The following is a 23,784-nucleotide window of genomic DNA, read 5'->3' as shown; positions in this document are numbered from 1 at the left end:
TTACCTGGTTGAGGTGCATAGGATACATACTCCTTCAATTCTAGCTCATTTATTTCCCATTGTTGTAGCTGAGATTATAAATGAGTTTGTAGTTACTTTATTGCAATACCTTATTCTACCAGATACCAGATTCTTCTTTTCTTTCGATTTTTGCCTCTGATGAAAATGTAAGTTATTGCCAACCAAGCATTATTTACGATGGTACTTTCACATATTGGTTGTACACTTGAAAACATTTTTAAGATTAATGAATTCATGAGGCATGAATCAATGGTAAAATATCACGGTCGCTAATTGGAAATTCCACTAGGATGCTGATATTTTATTTACCAGTACTATCACCAGGGCAGGATTGTTTTTCACCCACTGACCAGATAGGATTCTAAAAACCACCAGCCATGTTCAACATATTATCAGCCACATTGCCCTTTACAATATAACAAAATAGCATTTGGCAAATGGCTGCTTTTGATTTCATACCCTGGCTATGACTATCAAAAAATACATTGGCATGTGAAATTGTAATCAGCCAGTAGCTAGCCATGGAACGTCTGCCAGCAAAGCACAAGTGAAAAAAATTACTCCATCCGCCAGGAACTCGGGATTTAATCAAACACTTTATATTAAGCTGAGTACAGAAGTTAGACTAGTTAAGGTTAGTTATCAAATGAATCCTCAACATTTTATACAATCGTTATCTAGGCTAGCTAACTAACTTTACTACTGTAACTTACAATCCTTCTATTTTGACTTTGCAGCCAGGCTTTAAAATGATTTTTTTTTTTTCGGTTGATTGGTCATTGCTTTGGCTTTTACAACTAGACTTGCTATCAGGGTATGCAGCTAATACGAATTAACTTTACAGCCACGATTCATATTATAGCTAGCTTACTTCTAAGCCAAATCAAATCGTATTATCACAAGTGGATGGTTAGCTAGCTAGCCTAGCTGGCAATTACATTCCAGTTTGACGTTCATTTAGATTCTCTGTTAAGTACTCCGATTACTACTCGTCACGCAATAAAACCAATAACGCCAACTCATAATGTTAGCCATGAATAACGTTTAGCAAATAACGTTCGTGTCATCAAAGAGACATCCCGCTGACCTCCCTAGTCTAAATGCAAATTGAACTGAGGGTGAATTCAGCTAACGTTAGACTAGCTAGCTAACTTAACGGGAGTGACGTTAGCAAGTTAGCTAACCAGCTTAGTTAAAACAATTGCCAACTACTCGCTGGTCAAGAGAGAAATAGACGTTCGTTTTGTTAGCTAGAGAAAAGTAATTACATATATTTTGACCAATATACCAACAGCTAGCGACCACTAGCTAGACTGATATTGATAACCAATGACAGCTAACGTTAGTTGCGATCTAACTTAGTCTAGCTAGCAAATGTTTTCCATCGTTACCAGAGCGTTCCTGTTGTCTTGATAGTTCTGCCTCTCTTCTTCGATTGCTACGTCCACTTTATTCAGCTGTATCCTGAAATTCTCTCTCTGGTGAAAAGGAAACGCCGGGTGCAAAGAGGCCATAGTAAAAAGCAAGGCCAGCTGCTCCAGGGGTCCGACCCCTGCCTCCGCTGGAGGCCCACAGCTCTGATCTGATTTCCCGTATTCATCTCCATCCTCACACGGTGGATGGAACTGGAGATGTTGAGGGTCCCTGTAGGAAGATACCGGGAAGCCATAGTTTTTGAAGTACAAGGCGGGATCCACATGGCTCAATATACGAAATAGTAATCCCGCACATTCCCTGTTTTCAGATCCTAGGAGAGACAAACAAACGAGTAGTTTAGACCTCACGACGGGGTCGGCAACATCCGTCAGAAGGCCCAGTTCGTTCGGGCTGTTCGCCCTTATTTCAAAGTCCCGCAGAACATGGAAATCTTTCCGAGCAAGGTCCTCTAGACAGGCGCCCAAAAAGCGGAGCTCTAGCGGCTGGCACATATGAAGCAGTCCGCACATAAACTCGATTCGCTTGGCCGGATTTAGGTGCAAGCCAAACCATTCAAACACCGTTTCCTTATCCAAATGATGGGGGAATCGCAGTCCTCTGGCAGAATCATCAGGTCTGTTAGAAGCCGTTTGGGAAACCGAGCCGCGAATATGGACATTGCAATCCGTTTGTTCCTGCTCGTCCTCGGCCGTATCGCCCCCTCCTTCCTCCGCCGTTCTCATGGGCAGCTTCATTTCAAGCATTATCAGCTCTCAGAGAATGACAATAAAACGAAGATCACGGGTTAAAATACATCGTTTTTTGTATAATCCAATGTTTTCTTCCGCAAAATTAACTGGAAAGTTTTATACACTATTTTGCAATAATCACAGTGACAATCGGCGTTATGGCTGTAGTTTACTCGATCACTAGTCTGCTTTCTGAAACCATGTCAATCATTACAGACTCCTCCCCTCTCGCCGTAGCTACTGGGTCCTACGCCACAAACTACGTTTGGGATGATTTGACCGCGATCCATGAAATGCAAAAAAGTAGGTTACCGTAAATAATATAGCTAGCTAGCTGTTGTACGAAAATGTCTACACATTCTGCGTATTCCATAAAGCCTGAGACGAACTATTATTATAGCGAAGAATTTAATGTCAGTGATGCCACAATTTTAATTCAAGCTAGCGGTATTAACATCAAGTAGTCTAGCGTTAAGAAAACATATGTGACGAATTAACGTTCCTGAAATAACTATTTCAATTTAATTTTTTGACCTTTTTCATAATTGTGAAACGTAATTCTCAAAAGTAGGCCTATTAATGTCCTATAGAACGTTATAAAGTGGGATCTGGATGTAAACTACGGCAGAAGTAGGCTAGGCTATTGAAGATATCGCTTCATACAGCAGTTATTGAAACTGTATAGCCAATTTTACGACATTTGCTACGTGAACTTGAAACCGCATATTATATAATTAAAGAGAAAAAAAAAATCTAAACATTCGTCTCAAGATCCTCATAGTACACTCCAACATCCTGAAAGATGGATTGGACAACACTGCTATCTCGTGGCTGAAATGGAACATAACCCGTGCAAAGAGGCTGAGACTTGGTCATAGGTGGACTTTCCAGCAGGGCAATGACCTCAGAATGCACACAGAAATGCCATCTCAGTCTCCAGACTTAAATCCCATCAAAAACCTGTGGTCTGAACTGAAGAAGGGGGTCTATAAGTGCAAACCCACGGATATCAATGATTAAAAAATCCCTCCAAATGTGTTCTCTAACCTTATCACATATTTTCAGCTGTCATTTTCAGCTGTCAGGGCTGTTTGCAAAAAGTATTAAATGATAATAATAGTGAAACCTCTTTTTTGGGAAATATACAATACTGTGCAAAAGACTTAGGCACCTGTATAACATTCTGTACAGATAAGATTCTTTCAAAAATAATTAAATGAAAGGTCCTAAATAAACATACTATACATTTTACATTACATTTTCGTAATTTGGCAGAGTAATTAAAAACTGAATCAAATATGTTTTGTGACCACCCTTCGGGAGGTCATTCACTGCATGTTGGAGAACTTGCCACAGTTTTTATGTAAAAAGTAGTCAATTGCTAACACTAATATGTTACTTTTTAAAATTAAATACAAAAATGTCTCTGTAAAATTAAATCATTTGGAAAATGAATATTTGGAAATCTCAAATGTGTTATTTTATAACTAACACACACAAAAAAGTAAACATATATATATATATATATATATATATATATATATATATATATATATATATATATAATATTATTACATTACAAGGCATTTAGCAGATGCTCTTATCCAGAGTGACATACAACCGAAGTGCAGATCAAACACAAGTACAAGTGCGAAGAGGACCCGAGAGGACAGTACAGTTCCGAGTCCTAGTGTAACCATACAGATACAATCGGAACACTTGAAGAATACATCAACTTTCAAACTAGCATACCACAGTTGGCAGCTAGAATACCCCGAGTACAACAATACAATAGCTAATACAAAAAACAACAATATCTATACAACTATATAAGTGCCATTACAGTCTATGGCGTATATAAGGTTAAACATGGTGGTTAGTTAGGGAGGGAAAGGTGTAGCCTGAAGAGATGAGTCTTCAGTCTGCGCTTGAACGAGTTCAGAGACTCTGCCGTTCTGACATCCACCGGGGACCAGGACAGACAGCAGTCGTGAGCGAGAAGTGCAAGTGTGGTGAGGGGGAGGCGCCAGATGGCACAAAGTGGCAGAACGGAGGGGTCTTGCTGGTGTATAGGTCTTGATAAGTGATTGAATATATACAGGGGCTGACCCCTTAACTGCCTGGTACATGAGCACCAAAGTTTAAAATTTGATGCGAGCCATAACAGGCAGCCAGTGGAGGTTGCTGAGCAGGGGGGTGACATGTGAATGTCTGGGAACATTGAATACCAGACGGGCTGCAGCATTCTGGATAATGAAGTCTAGGGTGCCTAAGTACGTCTGCACAGTACTGTACACTCAATGAGCACTTTAGGTATTAGGTATTTATTAGACGTATTTTTTGGACTTATTGGTCTTCTGCTGCTGTAGCCTATCCACTTAGAGGTTTGACGCATAGTGTGTTCAGAGATGCTCTTCTGCATACCACTGTTGTAACACATGGTTATTTGCATTATTGTCTCCTTCCTGTCAGCTTTGACCAGTCTGGCCCTTCTCCTCAGACCTCTCTTATTAACAACGGATTTTTGCCCACAGAACTGCTGCTCACTGGATGATTCTTCTTTTTCTCTGCAAACTCTAGAGATTGTTGTGCATGAAAATCCAAGGAGATTAGCAGTTTCTGATATACTCAAACCACACTGTCTGGCACTAACAATCATTCCACAGTCACTTAATCACATTTGGCCTGAAAAATAGCTGAACCTCTTGACCACGTCTGCCTGCTTCTATGCATTGAGTTGCTGCCACATCAGTTGCTGATTAAATATTTGCATTAACAAGATGGTGTACTGGTCTACATAATAAAGTGGTCACTGTTTGCATGTTTAATTTGAAAAATGTAAGTCTTTGGCTGATTCCATTGAATCAGTAATGAAGTGAACGCCATTACACATGTTGGAAAATAAAGTGCATGCCAATAACTGTGACTACTGCACTGCCTGCAGAAGACTTCATAAACAGAACTACAGAGGCTGCACTATTCTGGTGTGTACCAAAGCATCTTATCTGCTGAAGGTCATACAAATGCCTCAAAACTCATAGTGCGGTACTTCATCCTGCAGCAAGACAATGATCCCAAACATACTGCTAGAGCAACATATTTTTTTGTCAAGCCAAAAACTGCAAAATTCTTGACTGGCCAAGTCAAATACCTGATCTGAATCCAATTGAACATGCATTTCAATGCAGCCTGTAGCGTAGTGGTTAAGGTAAATGACTGGGACACGCAAGGTTGTGGTTCTAATCCCAGTGTAGCCACAATAAGATCCGCAAGGCCCTTAACAAGGCCCTGTATTGCTCCAGGGGAGGATTGTCTCCTGCTTAGTCTAATCAACTGTACATCACTCTGGATAACAGCGTCTGCGAAGTGCCAATAATGTAATGTAATTCATTCATTCATTCATTATCCTAACCCGCTTATCCTGAACAGGGTCACAGGGGGCTGGAGCCTATCCCAGCATACATTGGGCGAAAGGCAGGAATACACCCTGGACAGGTCGCCAGTCCATTGCAGGGCACACACACCATTCGCTCACACACTCATACACTCATACCTATGGGCAATTTAGACTGTCCAATCAGCCTAACCTGCATGTCTTTGGACTGTGGGAGGAAACCGGAGTACCCGGAGGAAACCCATGCAAACTCCACACAGAGAGGCACTGGCTGACGGGGATTCGAACCCAGGACCTCCTTGCTGTGAGGCAGCAGTGCTACCCACGGCACCATCCGTGCCGCCTGTAATGTAATGCAATGTCATTTCATCGTCAAAAGAAAAAACATAGGGCAACTAGCCCCCGAAAAAAAAAAGGACCTGAAGACAGTTGCAGTACAGTCTGGGCAGAGCATCACCAGAGAAGATACTCAGCGCCTGGTGATGTCTATGGGTCACAGACTTTAAGCAGTCATGGCATGCAAAGAGTACGCAAAGAAGTACTCAACATGACTACTTTCATTAAATAACATCTATATGTCCGAAACATTATGGTCCCTTAATTTGCTAATTATTAAACTAAAATGTATAAAAATATACTTTAATAAAAGCAGATAATCTGCACAAGTGAATTGTCAAATGAATTGTAGATTCACAACAACAAACATTAAAAGTGGCATAGCAATTATTGATGCACCACTTTATTTCAGCTATTAGGTCTGCTACGCCTGTTTTGCCTTTCAAAACTTAATCTGTTTAAATTAGTGAGGTAAATCAGTGAGGTAAGCATGAAGTAAAATATGTTAAACATGAGCTATACTCTTCACATATTTGTTCTTGTGGCTCAACAAATATGTGTATCATCATATTTTAGAAAGTAAAAAAAAAAAAAAAAAATCAGTACAGTGTGTGAGTGCGGGTGCGGAGGGCCTGTGGTTTTTCAGCAGTGCATCTTACAATCTTCGTCAGAGAGTTTACATTCTTAGAAGCATGCACTGAAACCTACAGGAAACAGTGAACCATTTCCAAGCCCTTACAAATAGCATAACTCTTTGAATGACAATATTATTACAGACCAGTATAAGGAACAGCTATTCACTCTTAACTCCCACTGGAGCGGTGTCATAGTGAACACAAATGACGCAAAATCCCACTCACTGGATATTATTTACGACAGTAGGTTTACGATGTACATTACTGGTTTATACCAAACTGTCATTCAAGAAGTAGGAAACTATAGCTACTAAAATCAATATATGATACAAAAATAGAGCATATTAAAAATAATGTTTTAGGCAACTTGCTGTGCAAAGTGGAATACTCATAGAGACATGTAAAATTCTGTCTCAGGGATGACACTCTGCTTCCACCTTAGTGAGTAACGCCATTTTTTGTCAAGTATCCCGATTGCAACGTCACCGCCCTCGAGGTATAAAATGGATTGCTGGAGAGAACTTCATAAAGCGATTCGGTCTCCCTCTAGTGACAACAAGGAGAATTTACTCACCTGCGATTTACATCAATTCGGTCTTGAACTTGGAAGTTTGGCTTGTTGTGGGGAACTCATACGTTATGAAGAGTGGTAAGCAAGGCTTTCTTTATTTTTTATTTTTACTTATCATCGGAAAACGCAGCATTGCACTTAAATGTCTGTTTCAAAACGTCGGTTCTAAGATAATTACAGTGGTTGAATTTAGCATCACATAATTTTGAAATGTTTTAGTTGTAGCCTACCGTATTTTTATATAAAAAGTGAGATTATAAGGGTAAAGGTAAATAGCCTACTCGATAAGAATACTGAAAGCATTAGCTACGCTTAGATACGCATAGATCTATAATAGGCTACCTATTCACAGAACAAGGTCGTTTTAAAGAGTAACTGAAACGTCTACATCGGTCATGGTCACTGGAGACAATTGGAAAACTGAAGTAAAAATAAAGCATGCCTCTAGACAAACTCTCAACAAACTGGCTTTCATTGCACGCCTGGAGTAAAGATACTGGTCAGAGGTTCTTTAGTAAGTGTCCTATAGTGGCCTCTGGGCAGCAGCCTGTTTTGTATCTACATAATAAAGTATTATTGATTAAAGCAAGTTGAGTATACTTGGCATTATTACCGTACACATACCATGGCCTGCATACGTCAATGATAGTACATAAAAAAAGATCCCCCACATGTCCCTGGTGCCCATCATGTTATCAGTTGTAACCGTATTGGCTGAAGGTGTTTGCAGGATGTAACAGTTATATTTACTTATTTGTCTGCACACTTGTAAAATCAATGTTTTTCCCCCTTGTGGTGCAATTATATGATATGTCAGTCAAGTCCTGTGGCTGTCGGTTAGGTAATTTGAGTCTTTTCTTCATGTTTCCTGTCACACCATTCTATAATACATTGAACTGTATCCACTGCTGGTTTCAGAAAACTGTCTAGCTGGCAAGAAAATGCCACCATTTCTAACTGCTATCCCTGCTATCCTGAGGGAAAAGGGAAAAGGGAAAAAACGCTAAAAATACTGACCAGCATATCTGCCTATGTGGTTTTGGGTCAGTGCTGTTTTTTTTGAAGTGAAGAGACCAGAACTTCTGATCTGCAGAAGCAAAATAGTATTTTTCTTTATGAGAAGGCATAGTGGAGACAATTCGATTATAAAGACTTTCTAACATTTGAGAAATGTTCCATGGTAACATTACATTTCACAGTGGTTTTAAAACTAAACATAATAATAGAAAATGCATTATTCCAGCATGTTAGAAAATAAAAGATACTAAACCTCAAAATGCATCACAATGTGATGTTCAATAGTGTGACATACCTTTTGCCCCAGAAAAGGTGGCTGTGATAATTGTATGATCAGGGGTTTTGTGCAATTTAACTTTAATTAAACGTTAATTTTAAAGAATGAGGACATTTTTTATTAATGTCATATTACTTCTTGGTTTTTATTCCAATCATATTCCTGTCATATTACTTCATCAGCCTTATTGGAAGCTATTGAACTCTATCCTTAATACTTAGGATAGAAAATCTAAGATTCATACCAGAATACAGGACATGTGTATGTGTATATTATACAGACAGGTAGAAATGAGTGAGGGTAATGGATAGAGAAGGGAATGCAAGTCTGAAGGTGCAATGATGACAGACTGGCTTAATTGAGAGTCAGCTACCCTGTGGCTGCACCACACATCTAACCCCACAATAGGCAGTATATTAGCACAGATTTTACATACTTAACTGAGTAGGTGGAAGAAGATGTCAAATGGTGAACAGTGTATGGAAATGCTCCTTTCTTTGTTTGGATGAAATAAGAAGACTGGATTTCTTTACCTAAAGAATCCTAAACACAATGAATGCATGAGGATACTATCTATCTTCCAGTTAAGACACTTTGCTGGAAGTTGTGATGGAATTAACAGGTTTTGGCCACAAGGTGGCACGTTCCTTTCAATACTACTGTTCAGAGCCAAGCAGTAGAAAATGCAGCAAAGCTGATTTACTCAGTAAACACAAGGAGAAAACCTTGCTTTATTTTATGCCTAGACCTTTAGAGCTTATGCATTCATGAGTTTCAGACAGTACTGATTATTACTTAACTTGAGAGGCTGTTTTGTAGATATATAGTGTGGCAGTTAGCCAGTTAATCAAATTATCCAGTTTGTGAAATTGATTTATTTCTGTGCTTCAGTGTTAGCAAGACTGTCATTAATTGAAAGGGAATGAGAGTATACAAAATATGCAGGGCTTATAGCAACCAATAATTTTCAGAGAGCAGAATGATGTTTTGCTGGAGCAGTGAGTCGAAGAGATGAACAACTCAATCTTTAGTGTGACACTGAGGAATTTGAATTTAAGGCATGCTAAAGCTAATTAGCCATGTAATTAGTCATGTTTCACTGGAAATGCCTCAGGGGTATGGCTCATGATTCTGTCTTGCTGGCTCCATTTCAGTAGTTCCCGATGGACACAGAGACTTCATTCTGCTTTTATCCGCCTGTTCCCCTGTCGTCACCTGGAGGAAAGACAAACATCTTTTTTGTCATCTTGAGAACACAAGACCTCTCCTTTTGTAAACAAGGGTTGGATATGGCTCAAATGCAGAAATATGCCAATTTCTGTGAAACTGGCAAAAAGTTTCCAAGTTTCCGAGGTTTTGCATATTCTAACTTTGAAAGTGGTCAGATTCTTCTATAAGTGGGCTATAAGGCACACAGTAAGCACCTTATAGGACAATAATTACATATTAAGTGTGCATGTAAAGCCACAAGGCCTGACAAAAACTTTTGGAAGTATTTGGCGGTGAATGAGTCGATTGTAGGCCCCACAGCAGTTTTGGCCCTGGTCACAATTTGAACAAAAACCCATTTCCAAAATGCTCTGTAAATGTGACCTCCGGCTGTGTCTGTGTTTGGCTCCACGTGAAATTATACAAGGCCCCCGGGCCAGGTAAATGTCAGCGAAGGGCAGTGCAGATAAAATGGATCAATGCTGACTTCCTCAAGCCCATTCTGTGCCATAATCCTAAATGCAGTGATGTGCCCTACGGTCTGGAAATGAATTCTGACTATGACTATGATTGTGACTAAGAGCCCTGCAGGATTTGTTTATAGCAGGCCATAGCTCCATTCAGGGAGGGAGGGTTTTAGTTGGTAGAGCTCAACAGCAGTGTTGTATAGTGGACTGCAGAGTGTAAGGAAGTGGTTAGTGTAAGTGCTTGTCTGTGCTTTCTCAAATTGACTGATGGGACAGGCCTAAAAATACAAGCCAACATTCCAAAATGGGAAGAAAAAGATGAGACAAAAGGCAACCAACAAAATATATTTTTCATGGGGCAAGTTGATAGGGTGTGTTGAATGTGATGTTTTACTGCATACACTTTCCCCCTGAGTTTACTAGGGACTAGTATGCATGCACAGAAACACAACAAGCCTCTGGGCTCTGCACAATGTCAGCCTTAGTGAACAAGTGCGCATTTGTAAAATGCACCACAGCTGCATTTTAGGCTAGCTGCTGTCTGTTAATCTTGGGAGATTCTTTCTGACAGTGTTTGGACACTGTTTCAAAGAAAATGAAAATTGAAAAGAAAAAAAGATATATATTTCAAAGACATTTCTGAGATGCAGTATTTCCAGTCAGCCAATATGATAGGCTGGTCTGATAGAAGAAGACGCTCTGTTGGTCCTTTAAGGGACCTGTGCAGAACTTGGTACACAAACAGACATAGGCACCGGCGAGAAAGGTCACATTATTCCATACCCATCTGCTGGGAAATATCATGGTTTGCCATTTGATTGCTAAGCCTCTCCCCAGAAACAAGCGAAATCAAACAGCACTCCTGTCCTTGGGTGGGCGTGGGTGTTGGGTGCAGAGTTTGGGGTTGCAGTATGGAATGATGACCATATGGGCCAGAGAAGAGAGAACTGGGGAACTGCCACCAGGGTGTAGATGCTGTCATTATGGAGGTAGTGAATGAAAGCAAGCGAGAGCATTTCTATGAGCTGTGATAGAGAGATGAGGAAACCTAATGGGCACTCTCTGGGATTACGTGTCCAACTCTAAATGTGAGTTAACAGCATTGAGAAGCTGATTGTTGGAACCTCCGCAGTTGCTTCCCTGTTTATCGGGGGTGGGGGGGCATCCCAGTCCCAGCATCTGGGCCGTTGCCGCAAAGCCTGAGGCAGGTGGATGATTAACGAGTGCTCAGAGTCCCTTTTCTGAATGTCCTGAGTTCCCCTGCCAGTGCCCGCAGAATCCGCCTGCAACACTTTAGTACCTATTCACCATGAGACAGATTAACACGAGTGATGGATAGATCTAACAAAAGACTGATTCACTACCCCCACCCCCCGGCCCATACCCCCTTCCAATAACCCTGTTTGACATCTGTACCTGATGCTATTCAGCAAAGGCTTCTACATTCATCACAAATCACCGGAGCATCAATGTAGCCTATGCAGCACCCATGTCAACATGAATATATTTAGCGTTCGGGCCATGTCGTTGTGAGACCTCCTATGAAAAAGCATGGGGACCCAGTACTCAATGCTCTCCTCTGTAAAGAGCGGGAACAGTCCTGTAATGCTGATTCAATCAGACCGAGTAGCAAATTGGCAGCTGAAGGCCGCCATCGAACGTCAGCAGCCAAACTGTAGGAAAGCGTCCGGCCGCAGCTGACGTCCGCACAGAGGGACTTGTGTCTGTGTGCTGTCCTGCCTCATAAATCTTCATAAAGCTCCTGCCAGAAGCAAAGCAATGCGCCATGTTTATTTTTGTTTTGTAGTTTTTTAGGTTTGTGCTTACATTGTTATTTTCTTTGGCACGGAGCTGTGGTTGCCAGGGTGCAGTTTTTCAGTGAAATGAAAGTGTGAATGTTATATTTATGCAAAATAAAATGCAACCACACGCCTAATGGTGCAGCACAAATCTTAGTCTCACCAAGAACATTTTAATGAGGGCGAAAAAGGGATTGATGTATATGACAAGCGGAAAGGCCTGATTTTGTTCTTGGTTTCGGGCTGTAAATATAACATCATAAGTGGCTTTTTATTTCTATTGCTTTATGTATATCATTCATGGTGCCCTACTTATTTTGGCCATTGTCTCACACAGTTGACTCCTACGCAGAGATAGAACAGTTCTTACTGTTGGAGAACACAACACACAATTATAAAAAGTGTAGTATATACATTAATTTAACATAGTACTTTACATAGTACATGTGCAGAGATGTTTTTGATGAAGAACATGTGTTGAAGCCATAGTCTTAATCTGGAAAACAATAGCATGCTACATACAGTAGTTGGTATACAGATGAAAAATGTTTGCGTAGTATGCACTGGTACATGATTATTTGACCCCTCTCCCTTTTCTCCCATGAAATATGTGATCAATAAGAGATAATGTGTTCTCAATGTGACCTATCAGAAAAGCATTATATTACAGTGATCCAGGTTTACATGTCTGATGCCACTGTTTCCATTTTAGGTTTGGGAGACTGGGACACCTACTTAACCATGAACTTGTGGTTGTTAAGTCCACTGGTAATGCTCCAGATCTTGCCCAGTTTACAAGGAAATGATGAGGAGGATATCCGAGCTGGTATGGATATTTATTGCAGTTTGACATAAGTTATTGTATGAGATATTTTACATCCAGTATATGTATGCTGTGTTCAAATGGCTTCTCTGGGGTTGCATCTATTAAGAACATACTTCCATCATTCAGGAAAATAGTACAAAACCATATGTTATCTCAACAAATGGCTTTAGGAAAACTGCTTCAGAGAAGCCATGTTTGGAAGTCTGAGGATAATATATGTACAAAGTCAAAAGCAGTTTACATTCAAGGTCATAGGTGTTTCTCATTATCAAGAATGTGAAGTCTGTGCTAGTGTAGTAGGATTAGCTTGGCTAGTTTGTAGTAAGCACAGTGAAAGGGTAGGAAAGTGATGGCTCGTAGCAGGTTACCAGGACAATGCTCCCTAATGACATAACCCTCATAAATTTGTCTTTAGCTGACTGGACACGCATTCGTCCAACAAATATTTGGACGAGTGAGAGACCGGGTTTCACATCCAACATCCCTCGTTACATTGGTGCCGTGACTTTGATCTGGGTTCGTCGTAAAAAAAAAATTGTTGCTGCGGAGTTTCAAATGGAGGGGGAGTGAGTGTAGCATAGTTAGCTCAGCTAGTTTGCTAGTAAGCACAGTGAAGTGAAGGAAAGCGAAGGCTCGTAGCAGGTTAGTGCGACAATGACATAACCCTGAAATTCAAAAACGTCATTGCCCTTGTCGAGTGGTGATTTCGCTGACTGGTAACGTGTTTGTCTTATAAAAATATTTGGATGAGTCAGAGGCTGGAGTTCAAATCCAACCCTGGACTCTCTCTCTCTCTCATTTCATTTGCATTCTTGTGAAGTATCTAATGGAAGGCCGCACTTCCAAAAACACAGGACAAAGAAAGCAGTTACAGTATATGCATTTGTGATGGATGCAATGGGCAATCAAATGCATCCCTGATATTTGTGGGGAATCAAAGACCACTTCCAAGATTTTTTATCCATTCTTGCTTCTTTGCGTTCTTGGTTTTGGGACAGCACTTGGGCCATAAAATAGGATGTCACACGAGCCTGCAAGAATGGACAAGTACAGACATTGGGAAACGTCCTCTATCTGTTATGTTGGTCGAAGCTCCTGGTTGCTGTATTTATTTCCTGCTTCCTGTTATATCATCTTTGCTGTATTTATTCCCAGGATGCAGCACAGCCATGAATGACCTGGTGTACATCATCGATGGCTCCTGGAGCGTTGGCAGCATTGACTTTGAGACGGCAAAGCGCTGGCTGGTGAACATCACCAGTGGCTTTGATGTGGGCTCCCAGTACACGCAGGTGGCCGTGGTCCAGTACAGCGACACGCCCCGGCTGGAGGTCCCGTTGGGAAAGCACCAGAGCAGCCAGGACCTCGTCGGCGCCATCAGGGAGATCGACTACCTGGGTGGCAACACGCAGACGGGCCGTGCCATCAGGTTCGCCACTGACCATGTCTTTCCGTCCACTCATCGCTCCCATTCCGCGAAGAACCGCATAGCCGTGGTGGTGACTGACGGCAAGTCGCAGGATGACGTGGTGGATGCCAGCGTGGAGGCCCGGGCCCAGGACATCATCCTGTTTGCCGTGGGCGTGGGCAACGAGATCGCCAGCTCGGAACTGGTGTCTATCGCCAACAAGCCCTCCTCGGACTACGTGCTGTATGCCGAGGACTACGCCGCCATGGAGCGCATCCGGGACGCCATGGAGCAGAAGCTGTGTGAGGGTGAGAGCTGGCGCTCGTCCTGCCCAAATTCCGCTCTGACTGTGGGCGCGGCAAGGGTGGAGGGAAAGGGCTCAACCCACCATGCATTTCAATCACACCCAGTGCAGAGAAAGCCGCACAGGGACCGCAGCCAAACCAGAGACATGTGGCAGTGGCAAGGAGCAAATTAAAAAAGGTTTTGATGTAACTCATGTGAGAAACAGATGTGCCCTGTGTGAGGACGAACGCGCGGCAGCTGGAGGCAATGCTGCTGTTTTGACAATTTTGTCAGCGACAACTGAAATCTTCGTGGAAGGCTTCTACACAACACAAATACAGGAGAGGCAAATGGAAGCAAAGCTTTTGTAATTGTTAGCTTCTCTCTGTCTTTTCTTGAACAGAATAACAACATAACCACATGTATGTTGCAGAAAGCACAAATGTGGCATGACCTGATGTGATGTGTTTATTCCTGCAGAGTCTGTGTGCCCAACTCGGATTCCTGTGGCCTCGAGGGATGAGAAGGGTTTTGAGCTGATGTTGGGTATGAAGGTGTTCCAGAAGGCTCAGAAGACCCAAGGCTCCCTGGTGTCAGAGGCTGCCTACCTGCTGAGTGCAAGTGTGGATATTACAGAGAACACAAAGTGGGTAACATCACAATGAACCCACAATGAAGTTCTGCTCACATTCTAGTTACATTTATAATTTATTTATTTGTTATGATTTCGTTTACAATAGAATAACCTGCTGTAAACATTTTATGCAGCAAAATCATAGTGGCCTGGGAGCACTAAATAGGCACAAACATTCACTAGACTGAATTATCAGCTATGATTGACTATAGACATATATACTTCAGACATCATTCAAAACATTAATAGATATCAGTAGATGTCATTATGCCTGCTCAAGTCCACTGATAACTAAATGTTTTTAATTATTTCTGTGTTAAACATGCATGAAGTAAACCCTGTATAAAATAATTTGCCTGTTAAATATCATATTCCCCATCTCAAACGGTACTCTCCATGCCAAAGGTTTAAAGAAGTGGGGTTTAGATGGCAAAACATACCATTATGGTAGTTATAGATGGCAGTTGTGTACAGTTTCAGTCATGCACTTTAGCAGTGCAGTTTAACATGCGTAATATCCAGTCATCTTGTCTATTTATGTAACTTGTTGCTCTGTGATGTAGTGGGTCTGTATTTTGTCCATACAAATCTCATTATAGAGCAATTTCACTGTTTTCCTAAGTATTTTCATGCAGCCCTTTTATCATGACCAAACTGAACAGCCACCCTTTAGCACTAATGATTTTTTTCTTTGCTTCCTCTTCTCTGGGGGACCTGCATAAAACCATTTACTCAGCGAAATCTTTCCAGAAGGTCTTCCTCCTTCCTATGTGTTTGTGTCCACCCTTCGGCTGAAGGCCCCAACCAACCTGGAGACGTTTGACCTGTGGAGGATAATGTCCAAGGATGGCATCTATCAGGCTGCAGTCACTCTGAATGGGATAGAAAAGTCTGTCACCTTCACCACCACCAACGCCATCAGTGAGGAACAGATCGTCATCATCAGCAACACTGGCATCAAGGTTCATACATGCTATGTTTTCATTTGGGAGATTATACTCATACGCATTCCTCATGCCAATTATCTATATTTAAAACAAATTGAGTCTCAATGCACACTGGATGGTAAAAACATCTGAAAGCTGCATTCTTTTAAAAAACAAAAATGACTGGTTGGAGGTAAGCTAACATTCATGATTTATTAAACTTGTTTTTAGTTGAATTTAAAGTATTATTTCAAGTTATGTACATTGAATTGTTCTTTTTCACTGTTGATCAATATGTTGTACAATGTAGTACTGTACAGTATACAGTTTCTTGTTCTCAGATTCTTAGAAATTGTTTGCCATTTTATAAACAACCTCACTGGAAGGATATGCTACTCAACTGTTCAGTGTCATGTTTTTACTTTGAGTATTTCACTGTGTTTTCACTTGTTTCCCAGTGTGTTCCAGTGAAGGCCTGCTGTGACTGTGCTGTGCTGTACACTGTTGCAGAAACTCTTCAATGAAGACTGGCACCAGCTCAAGCTCCTGGTGATGCCCAGGAATGTTATCTGCTTCCTTGACGACGTACAGATCATGGAGCGGACCCTGGAGCCGGTCATCCCAATCTATATCAATGGGAAGACGCAGATCGCCAAGAGATTCAAGAAGGAGACCACAGTCCCTGTGAGCAGACATGGGGAAAACAGGATACCATTCATTTATATGGATATAACTGTGGAATAGAAATGTACTTTTCGTAGACCGATTGCTTTATCAAATAATGAAAATGATCTGTCAAACCATTATCGTTTGCTACAGGGTTTCCATATAGAATTAGTATAAAAACTGGCTGAAAATTCATTAGAAAAAGTTCAATAACTATAGGATGATAAAATAATTACTTGTGTTCTCTCATTTTGACTCACTGTTGTATAGATTGAGTTACAAAAGCTGAGGCTGTACTGTGACCCTCATCAAAGTGAAAGAGAAACAGCATGTGAAATTTATTCTGTGGTAAGTCTGAATTGTATTTTCCTTGTTGTTGTTGCTGTTGTTGTTGCTGTTGTTATTTGCTATTTTAAAGGCCTTTTAACTAAATTACAAAAAAAATCATCAGACGGAATTTTAAGAAATGAGTTTAGTCTGGAGCAAATTATAGGTCAAGACATTTAAGAATATATATTTTTAATTTTGCAATTTTACTTTTTTTAAACAGGATGATGAAAGGGTAAGTATGCAATCATTTGCATTATGAAATTCAGTGTCAATGGAAGAGAACCAGCATGCTGACAGTGATTTCTTCCTCAGTGCCCACTGGACCGGGAACCCAGTGTGGAGGAGTGTCACTGTTCTGAAGGCAAGCCTGGACCTCCTGGTCTCCGCGGACCAATGGTACATAACTCTTTCTCCCTTCCTTTTAGACGCAGAGGCACACTGGATATATGAGTAAATCATAAAGTACTGTCTAGTATCTAGTCTATTCAACAAAATATTGCATGTGACAAGTTGCTGGCAGCTGGTAAACAGGCTTGGATTTGGTATAAATGCAAATAACATTGTCTTTATGTTTGAGCTAAAGATGTAAGCAAGTTTTGCTTTTGACATGTTGTTGAATGTTGTTGAAATGTATGGTTAAAATACAGGTCCATAAGATTCAGATCTAGCTACAATGTGCTTTGTCCTTAACAATAACAACCATACTGACAGAGACATGGTCCCACAGTAATAAAGTTTGCAGCCATCTCCATAATTGCATCTCATTCAGTAAACTTGACATCGAAGTGAATGAATCCTTTTCTGCCTCCTTGATTAAGGAGGTGAGCTGAGCTTTTGTTGTCCACAAGCTCACACAGCTCAACGCTTTGACATTGTCTGAACTCCGCAGGGTTTCCGAGGTGAGAAAGGGAGAGCTGGACTTCCAGGCCCTGATGGTAAGCCTGTGAGTACTTCTCATCGTCTCCTACTTCCTTAAAAAAGAACACATTTTTAAAAACAGGCCTGTGGTAGATCACTTCATTGTCTATTACTTATGTTGTAGCTACTACAATTTATTTGATGAGTAATTAGATTACATTACATTACATTTTATTTAGCAGATGCTTTTATCCAAAAAGACATACAAAACAGTGCATATCAAGGTCAACAAACACATCAGATAAGGTACAATTCATATATGATTGGTTGTAAAGGCATGCACATTCAAGTCCAGTACACAAGGTAGATAGGCCAAGTCTGTAACTACCATACTAAGATGATTCAAACAACCCCATATCAGTCTCTAAAACAAGCAATAGACTAATAGAATTAGAATTATTACAGACAATAGAATTATTACAATTATTCAGAAAAGTGAGCATATTTAAACACCTGTTAACTATATGACTCCAGGACAGCATATTATACAAATAAATGAGAGGACGTATTTGGCTTTTGTAAAAACTATTACTTCACAAATACCCATATAATCAACTCACTTGCAGCACTGTTGAAAGAGATATCTTGTTAGATAAAATGCCAAAAAAAAACTTCATGTAGTCTTATCTGTGAGATCACATTCTTTGAAAGTGAGTGCAAACAAGCAATTTGGAGTTGAGGCAAAGTCAGAACACAAGAGGACCACAGGGGTTGGTTGTTCCATCTTTGCATCCTGCAGGGTCAGAAGCATGCCGGATGTGTATATTTTCCCTCTGTACATGCGTGACTGTTAATTCTTTTCACAAAGGGGGTCCGAGGTGAACCTGGAATGCTGGGAGACCCTGGGCTGCAAGGGCAAAAGGTGATAATGTTGCAGTGTCTACCGCTAAAGCTGGGCAAAATCGGCAAACCTCTTTTTGAAAACTCAATTGGGCTGAGAAGAAAGCTGGGCTTGTAACTGAATGGGTGAAGATTAGCTTCATGATTGCTACCACTGTAAAGGTTTATGTCAACAAATGTCCAGCTGTATTTTTTGACGATACGCTGTGTAATGCAAAAACTTATATGCAAAATGTGCTGTGTGAGTCACCTTGTAAAAAGGATGTCAGCTAAACAAATGCACTTAAGAAACAATTTAACCCCCTGTTGTTTTTTCGCTATTATGCAGGGTGGAACAGGTCTTCCTGGGCCCTCAGGAGATCCAGGCCTAAAGGGCATTAAAGTAAGCTATCTCTTTAGTTGCATACTATACGAGGATGTGGATATTCTGTTTGATGTGTACCCTGACCTGGTCTGGTCTGTTCACAGGGCGACAGAGGAGACCAGGGCCTGCCAGGGAGACCGGGGGCCCCAGGTCCCCAGGTAAGGCTTAAGCTCGGCTTCTCCAAACCTCAGTGCTCTCACTCAGATCATTACAGGCCACTGCTTGAGCCAGACCAAGGTTTGCTGCATGGCACTTTTATAAAAGTTAAAAGCAGTATTTGTGGAGGTCATTGGCTGGAGGAATTGAATCAATGTATCATGACACCAGAAGTCCCAGAATCAATACTCTAGATGATTCCTCTTATGGCTAGATAATGATCTGTATTGATTCACTCATCATAGAGCATATATTATAAAGCAGATAAACCTTCTACAAGACGCATTAGGCATAATGCTACTTAACAATATTCAGTTATGAACACTATTCAGACCAGATGTCAAATTTGTTCCAATGCAGGACCTGCCTCTTTCTGTATAACATGCTCTTATTTCACTCAAGGGACCGGGGGCTTCACAATTAAACCTGGGCATAATGGGAATGCCAGGGAAAAAGGTAAGAGTGAACCATAACCTTCATTCATAAGCTTCTGCTTGAATGTCATTCTCAATTTTATATTTCAAATGCATCTCAAGACTTAGAAATATTACATTTTTTTCCTATTGCTCCTAGGGAAGTCAGGGTGAGAAGGGAGTGACAGGACTTCCTGGTCAGTCTGGACCAATGGTAAAAAGACTATTAGTTGTTTCTCATAATGAAGGTTTTTTTTTTTTACTTAATACCGTATATTCTGCTCTGTTTGTTTAATGCATTGCTGTAACTTGATTTGAACTTTGATGTCCTGTAATCATGGAAGAGAATCATCGATGTGAAAGCCAGTGGCTGTTCTTGTACACTGGCCATGGCTCACTTAATCTTGGGAAATGGCCCAGGAGCTGGATTTCCTTCCCATCCCACTAAACAGTCCAGAAGGGCTTCAGCTGTGTAACATTACAGAATCATGGTTAATTTTACGCTCTGCTTACACTGGTGGGTTAATGTTGTGTGTAAGAGGGGGATACTGTACATATGTTCAGTAGCCCCGTAGCCCTTGACTGACCATTTCATATCATCTGTCACTACATAACTTTTATTTTGTTTAACAGTAGTATGGGGTACAAAACATTTTCAGTTTCAAAGAATCATTTACCTTGATCAGACTATAATTGTCTATCTTGGATTAATATAAACTTTGATCAAGTTAAATGAACACTGATAATTTTACTGATAATTACTGCTCTCATAAATCTCACCTGACAGCAAAACGCCCTGCTGCTCTCTGAAGCCACGTGTACAAATGTTATTTTATTTGCAATCCAATTCCTCTCTCATGCTTTCATCTGAGGGCGGCACGGATGGTGCAGTGGGTAGCACTGCCGCCTCACAGCAAGGAGGTCCTGGGTTCGAATCCCCGTCGGCCAGGGCCTCTCTGTGCGGAGTTTGCATGTTCTCCCCGTGTCTGCGTGGGTTTCCTCCGGGTACTCCGGTTTCCTCCCACAGTCCAAAGACATGCACGTTAGGCTGATTGGAGAGTCTAAATTGCCCGTAGGTATGAGTGTGTGAGTGAATGGTGTGTGTGCCCTGCGATGGACTGGCGACCTGTCCAGGGTGTATTCCTGCCTTTCGCCCAATGTATGCTGGGATAGGCTCCAGCCCCCCTGCGACCCTGATCAGGATAAGCGGGTTCAGATAATGGATGGATGGATGCTTTCATCTGGGTGAGGACCTGTATGATGAAACAGGACTGTTTCTTCAATCTGTTCAGTTCTGCCATCCTGTGAAACTGGATGTGGCCTAATTACAATAATTGCACTTGGAAGAGCATGTGGAAGAGAGAAAGATTTGCTGTTAAGTTGCTCTACTCTATTTTGTTCTGAAGAAATCTATTTTTCCGTGCAGGGGGATCTGGGAATTCCTGGTAAAGATGGGTCTGCTGGACCAGAGGGACAGAAGGTGAGCCAGTGGGCTATGTGTGATCCCCTTCTTCCTGTGCAATGCACTAAAAAATGCACTTTTAAAACTAATATCAGTTTCAAGAAAATGACTGCAGCTTTAGGCAGGTTAACAAGGTTGTGGCATGTGAGTGGTACTTGTTTTCCTCAATAACTTCATATTTCCTGTTAAATACCAGACTGAATTTACATTAGAAATCCTGTGAATGGTACTAAGTAAGTTGAATGGAGCACTTTCCACTTATACATTTTCTGCACAGTTGAAATAGAATTTCCTATCTAGGCTGCACAATGTCACGCTTGCACTATTTCACATTAATGGATTACATGTTAATGTCTAACAGTGTCATAAAGGCCAAACATCTTGAAAAGAAAAAAAGGACACTCTAACCTCAATTCCACTCTCTCAATGACTCTCTCATTAACATAATTCAAGTAATTGACTCAAGTGCCATTGTGTTCAGACTGAATTCCTCCCTTGGATTAATTTAATTGTCTCTGCAGCTAAAGGTACTCTTTGGTTTACAGTGGCAAACTGCTTTTTTCTTGACACAGAAATCCCTGTCAGTTCTTAAATGCTGAAATGTTTCTGTCGGTGGATGATGTAAGTTTAAAAGACAGACCAACATGAAATTATTATATGTCAGGTTTTTGTAGCTAATCTTGGGATGCATACTTTGTTATCCCTTGTGTTGTCTTAAGGGTCAATAATGACCCGCCACTATGTTTAAAAGCTGAAAACCTCCTAAATGGTCTTTTTTAAACTTTGATGACAAAGTTTATGATGAGTGACAGATTGTTTCTTCATGCAAAATAGATTTGGGTTTTAAAATTCAATTAAGCTGCTTTATTTCAGGGGTTTAGTGAAGGCGGGTAATTTTGTATTTTTGGGGAGTGTGCAGAATGTTAAGACTACACAAGGGTTAAATGACATACATGGCCATCCATGCCCAGGAAGCATGGGGATTACTTCTGCTGTTTTTGGGAACGTTTTTGGGAAAGAAGGACATGTGTGTTCTTGTAGCTCTAGCCACAAAATGTCTGCTTGGGCTGGCACCTCTCCTGCTCTCTGTCCTTAAACAGATGTGGTGTGAAGTCTTTAAAGGCCATCCAAATGTATATGTGTCTGTGTGTGGGTTGAACACAAGCTGAAAAATCCTGTGCCTTTAATCTTAAATGCTTGCTGGACCCTGGCATCCTGGCATCAACTAGACAGTATCTAAACTGCTTTTTAGATACTGTAAATCTCAATATAAGTACTAAATTTGTTACATGGACTGTTGCACAGACCTACAGTTGTTGTGAAGCAAAGTTTTGTTGCCGTAAAAAGATAAACATGATTTTACATAAAAAGATTGGTGAGCCAGAACATTTCAAATAAAATGTGAAGAGTTATATCAGTAAGACAAAATGTCTTCTCATTAAAATGGTTCCAATTAATTTTCTGATGAGATGAGTTTGTAGACAAAGTAAAGACTTAAAGAATGAATAAATTTAGTGAGGTCTGATCTCCAATAATTTCAGCTGGAAAGATTAAATGAATCCAGTATGAATACCATTGAAGGATCTTGTTCTGTTAAAATCTCAGGATTCTCACTGCCAGCCTTATTATTAGCACAATTATTGTATAGCATAGCGTTACTAAATGTGCCTGCCTGCAAATATAACCCACTTTCATCAAAGGTATGGTATGCCATCCGAACTTACACAGTGGTCTATTTCATGTTAATTTTATTTCAATTGGCAAGCAATTGTAATGGTAAATGAAGTAAATGAATAGCAAATGTGTTGCATTGCATTTCAACCATAGCAATATCCAGACTTAATGGATAACTGTTGGTTCTTTCACTGAAGATAATTCACTCTCTCTGGGATTTAGTTTAAGTAAGTGATTATTTATGTGATTATTGCTCACCTATTTACTCTGTTTAGCAGTGAGGCCATATGCTCCAGGATTGGCAAGGAGTCAAAAGGAATGTATAGCCAATAAACGATAGGGGATAGGTAGTGAAAGGTAGAGCCAGTTGGGTATTTGAGACGAATACTTGGTTAACACCTCTGTTCTCTGAGGGATCTCTACAATGCAATGCCAAGAGGATTGGGCATGACATTCAATTTACTTCATCCTGTGGGAAGACTTAGTTGATTACTCATAGAGGAGCAAGAGGTGCATGTGTGTGTGGGTGTGTAAGTGTAAGTGTATGTGAGTGTGTGTGAGTGCGTGTGTGTTTGTGTGTGTGTGTGAGTGTGTGAGTGTGTGTGTATGTGCGTGTGTGAGTGTGTGTGTGTGTGCAAGCACGCGTGTGTGTTTATCCTAGAGCTCCAGTCAGGCAATGTGTGATTTAGGTACAGCAGTGTATCAGCAAGTGACCATGACAGGATCGGGCCCGTTTATTTCATCCACTGATGCGTTGAAATTGCAGGGAAATTAGATAAGATCAATGACGGGAAGCTATTTCTGAAAATGAGAACACTGGTCCCAGTGGAAGTACCTTTCTTTCGGTACTCTTTATAGGACGAGGGGTGAACAAAGTTGCAACCCTCATCATGTTCTCTCCCAATTTGCCCTACTCATTCAAATCCAAACATGCTTATTATCCTCTGGGTTTATGAGGAGGTTCTCAGGAAAACATGCTTTGTACAAGTCT

At 40.8% G+C, this 23,784-nt stretch overlaps 2 protein-coding genes across 3 annotated transcripts in view; one reads left to right on the top strand and one right to left on the bottom strand.

Annotated features, from left to right (window-relative positions):
- LOC133127335 (zinc finger CCHC domain-containing protein 2-like) overlaps positions 1-2,361 on the bottom strand; it is a 42,982-nt gene extending 40,621 nt beyond the window's left edge. For both annotated transcript variants that reach the window (XM_061240134.1, XM_061240136.1), the window contains exon 1: positions 1,413-2,361. In XM_061240134.1, the coding sequence (XP_061096118.1) occupies positions 1,413-2,201 (789 nt within the window). In that variant the 5' untranslated portion in view covers positions 2,202-2,361. The remainder of the gene's footprint in view (positions 1-1,412) is intronic.
- A 4,745-nt stretch (positions 2,362-7,106) lies between these two features.
- LOC133127359 (collagen alpha-1(XXI) chain-like) overlaps positions 7,107-23,784 on the top strand; it is a 38,052-nt gene continuing 21,374 nt past the window's right edge. Inside the window, exons 1-16 of the mRNA XM_061240174.1 lie at positions 7,107-7,200; positions 12,604-12,717; positions 13,873-14,433; positions 14,891-15,056; positions 15,781-16,006; positions 16,481-16,654; positions 16,907-16,984; positions 17,187-17,198; positions 17,279-17,362; positions 17,856-17,901; positions 18,703-18,746; positions 19,053-19,106; positions 19,193-19,246; positions 19,647-19,700; positions 19,818-19,871; positions 21,084-21,137. Of these exons, the coding sequence (XP_061096158.1) occupies positions 7,191-7,200; positions 12,604-12,717; positions 13,873-14,433; positions 14,891-15,056; positions 15,781-16,006; positions 16,481-16,654; positions 16,907-16,984; positions 17,187-17,198; positions 17,279-17,362; positions 17,856-17,901; positions 18,703-18,746; positions 19,053-19,106; positions 19,193-19,246; positions 19,647-19,700; positions 19,818-19,871; positions 21,084-21,137 (1,785 nt within the window). The 5' untranslated portion in view covers positions 7,107-7,190. The remainder of the gene's footprint in view (positions 7,201-12,603; positions 12,718-13,872; positions 14,434-14,890; positions 15,057-15,780; positions 16,007-16,480; positions 16,655-16,906; positions 16,985-17,186; positions 17,199-17,278; positions 17,363-17,855; positions 17,902-18,702; positions 18,747-19,052; positions 19,107-19,192; positions 19,247-19,646; positions 19,701-19,817; positions 19,872-21,083; positions 21,138-23,784) is intronic.

Source organism: Conger conger, chromosome 4 (genome assembly GCF_963514075.1).
Source record: "Conger conger chromosome 4, fConCon1.1, whole genome shotgun sequence".
Taxonomy (NCBI): Eukaryota; Metazoa; Chordata; class Actinopteri; order Anguilliformes; family Congridae; genus Conger; species Conger conger.
The sequence above is the reverse complement of the archived record's forward strand: the minus strand, read 5'-3'. Positions and strand labels throughout refer to the sequence as shown.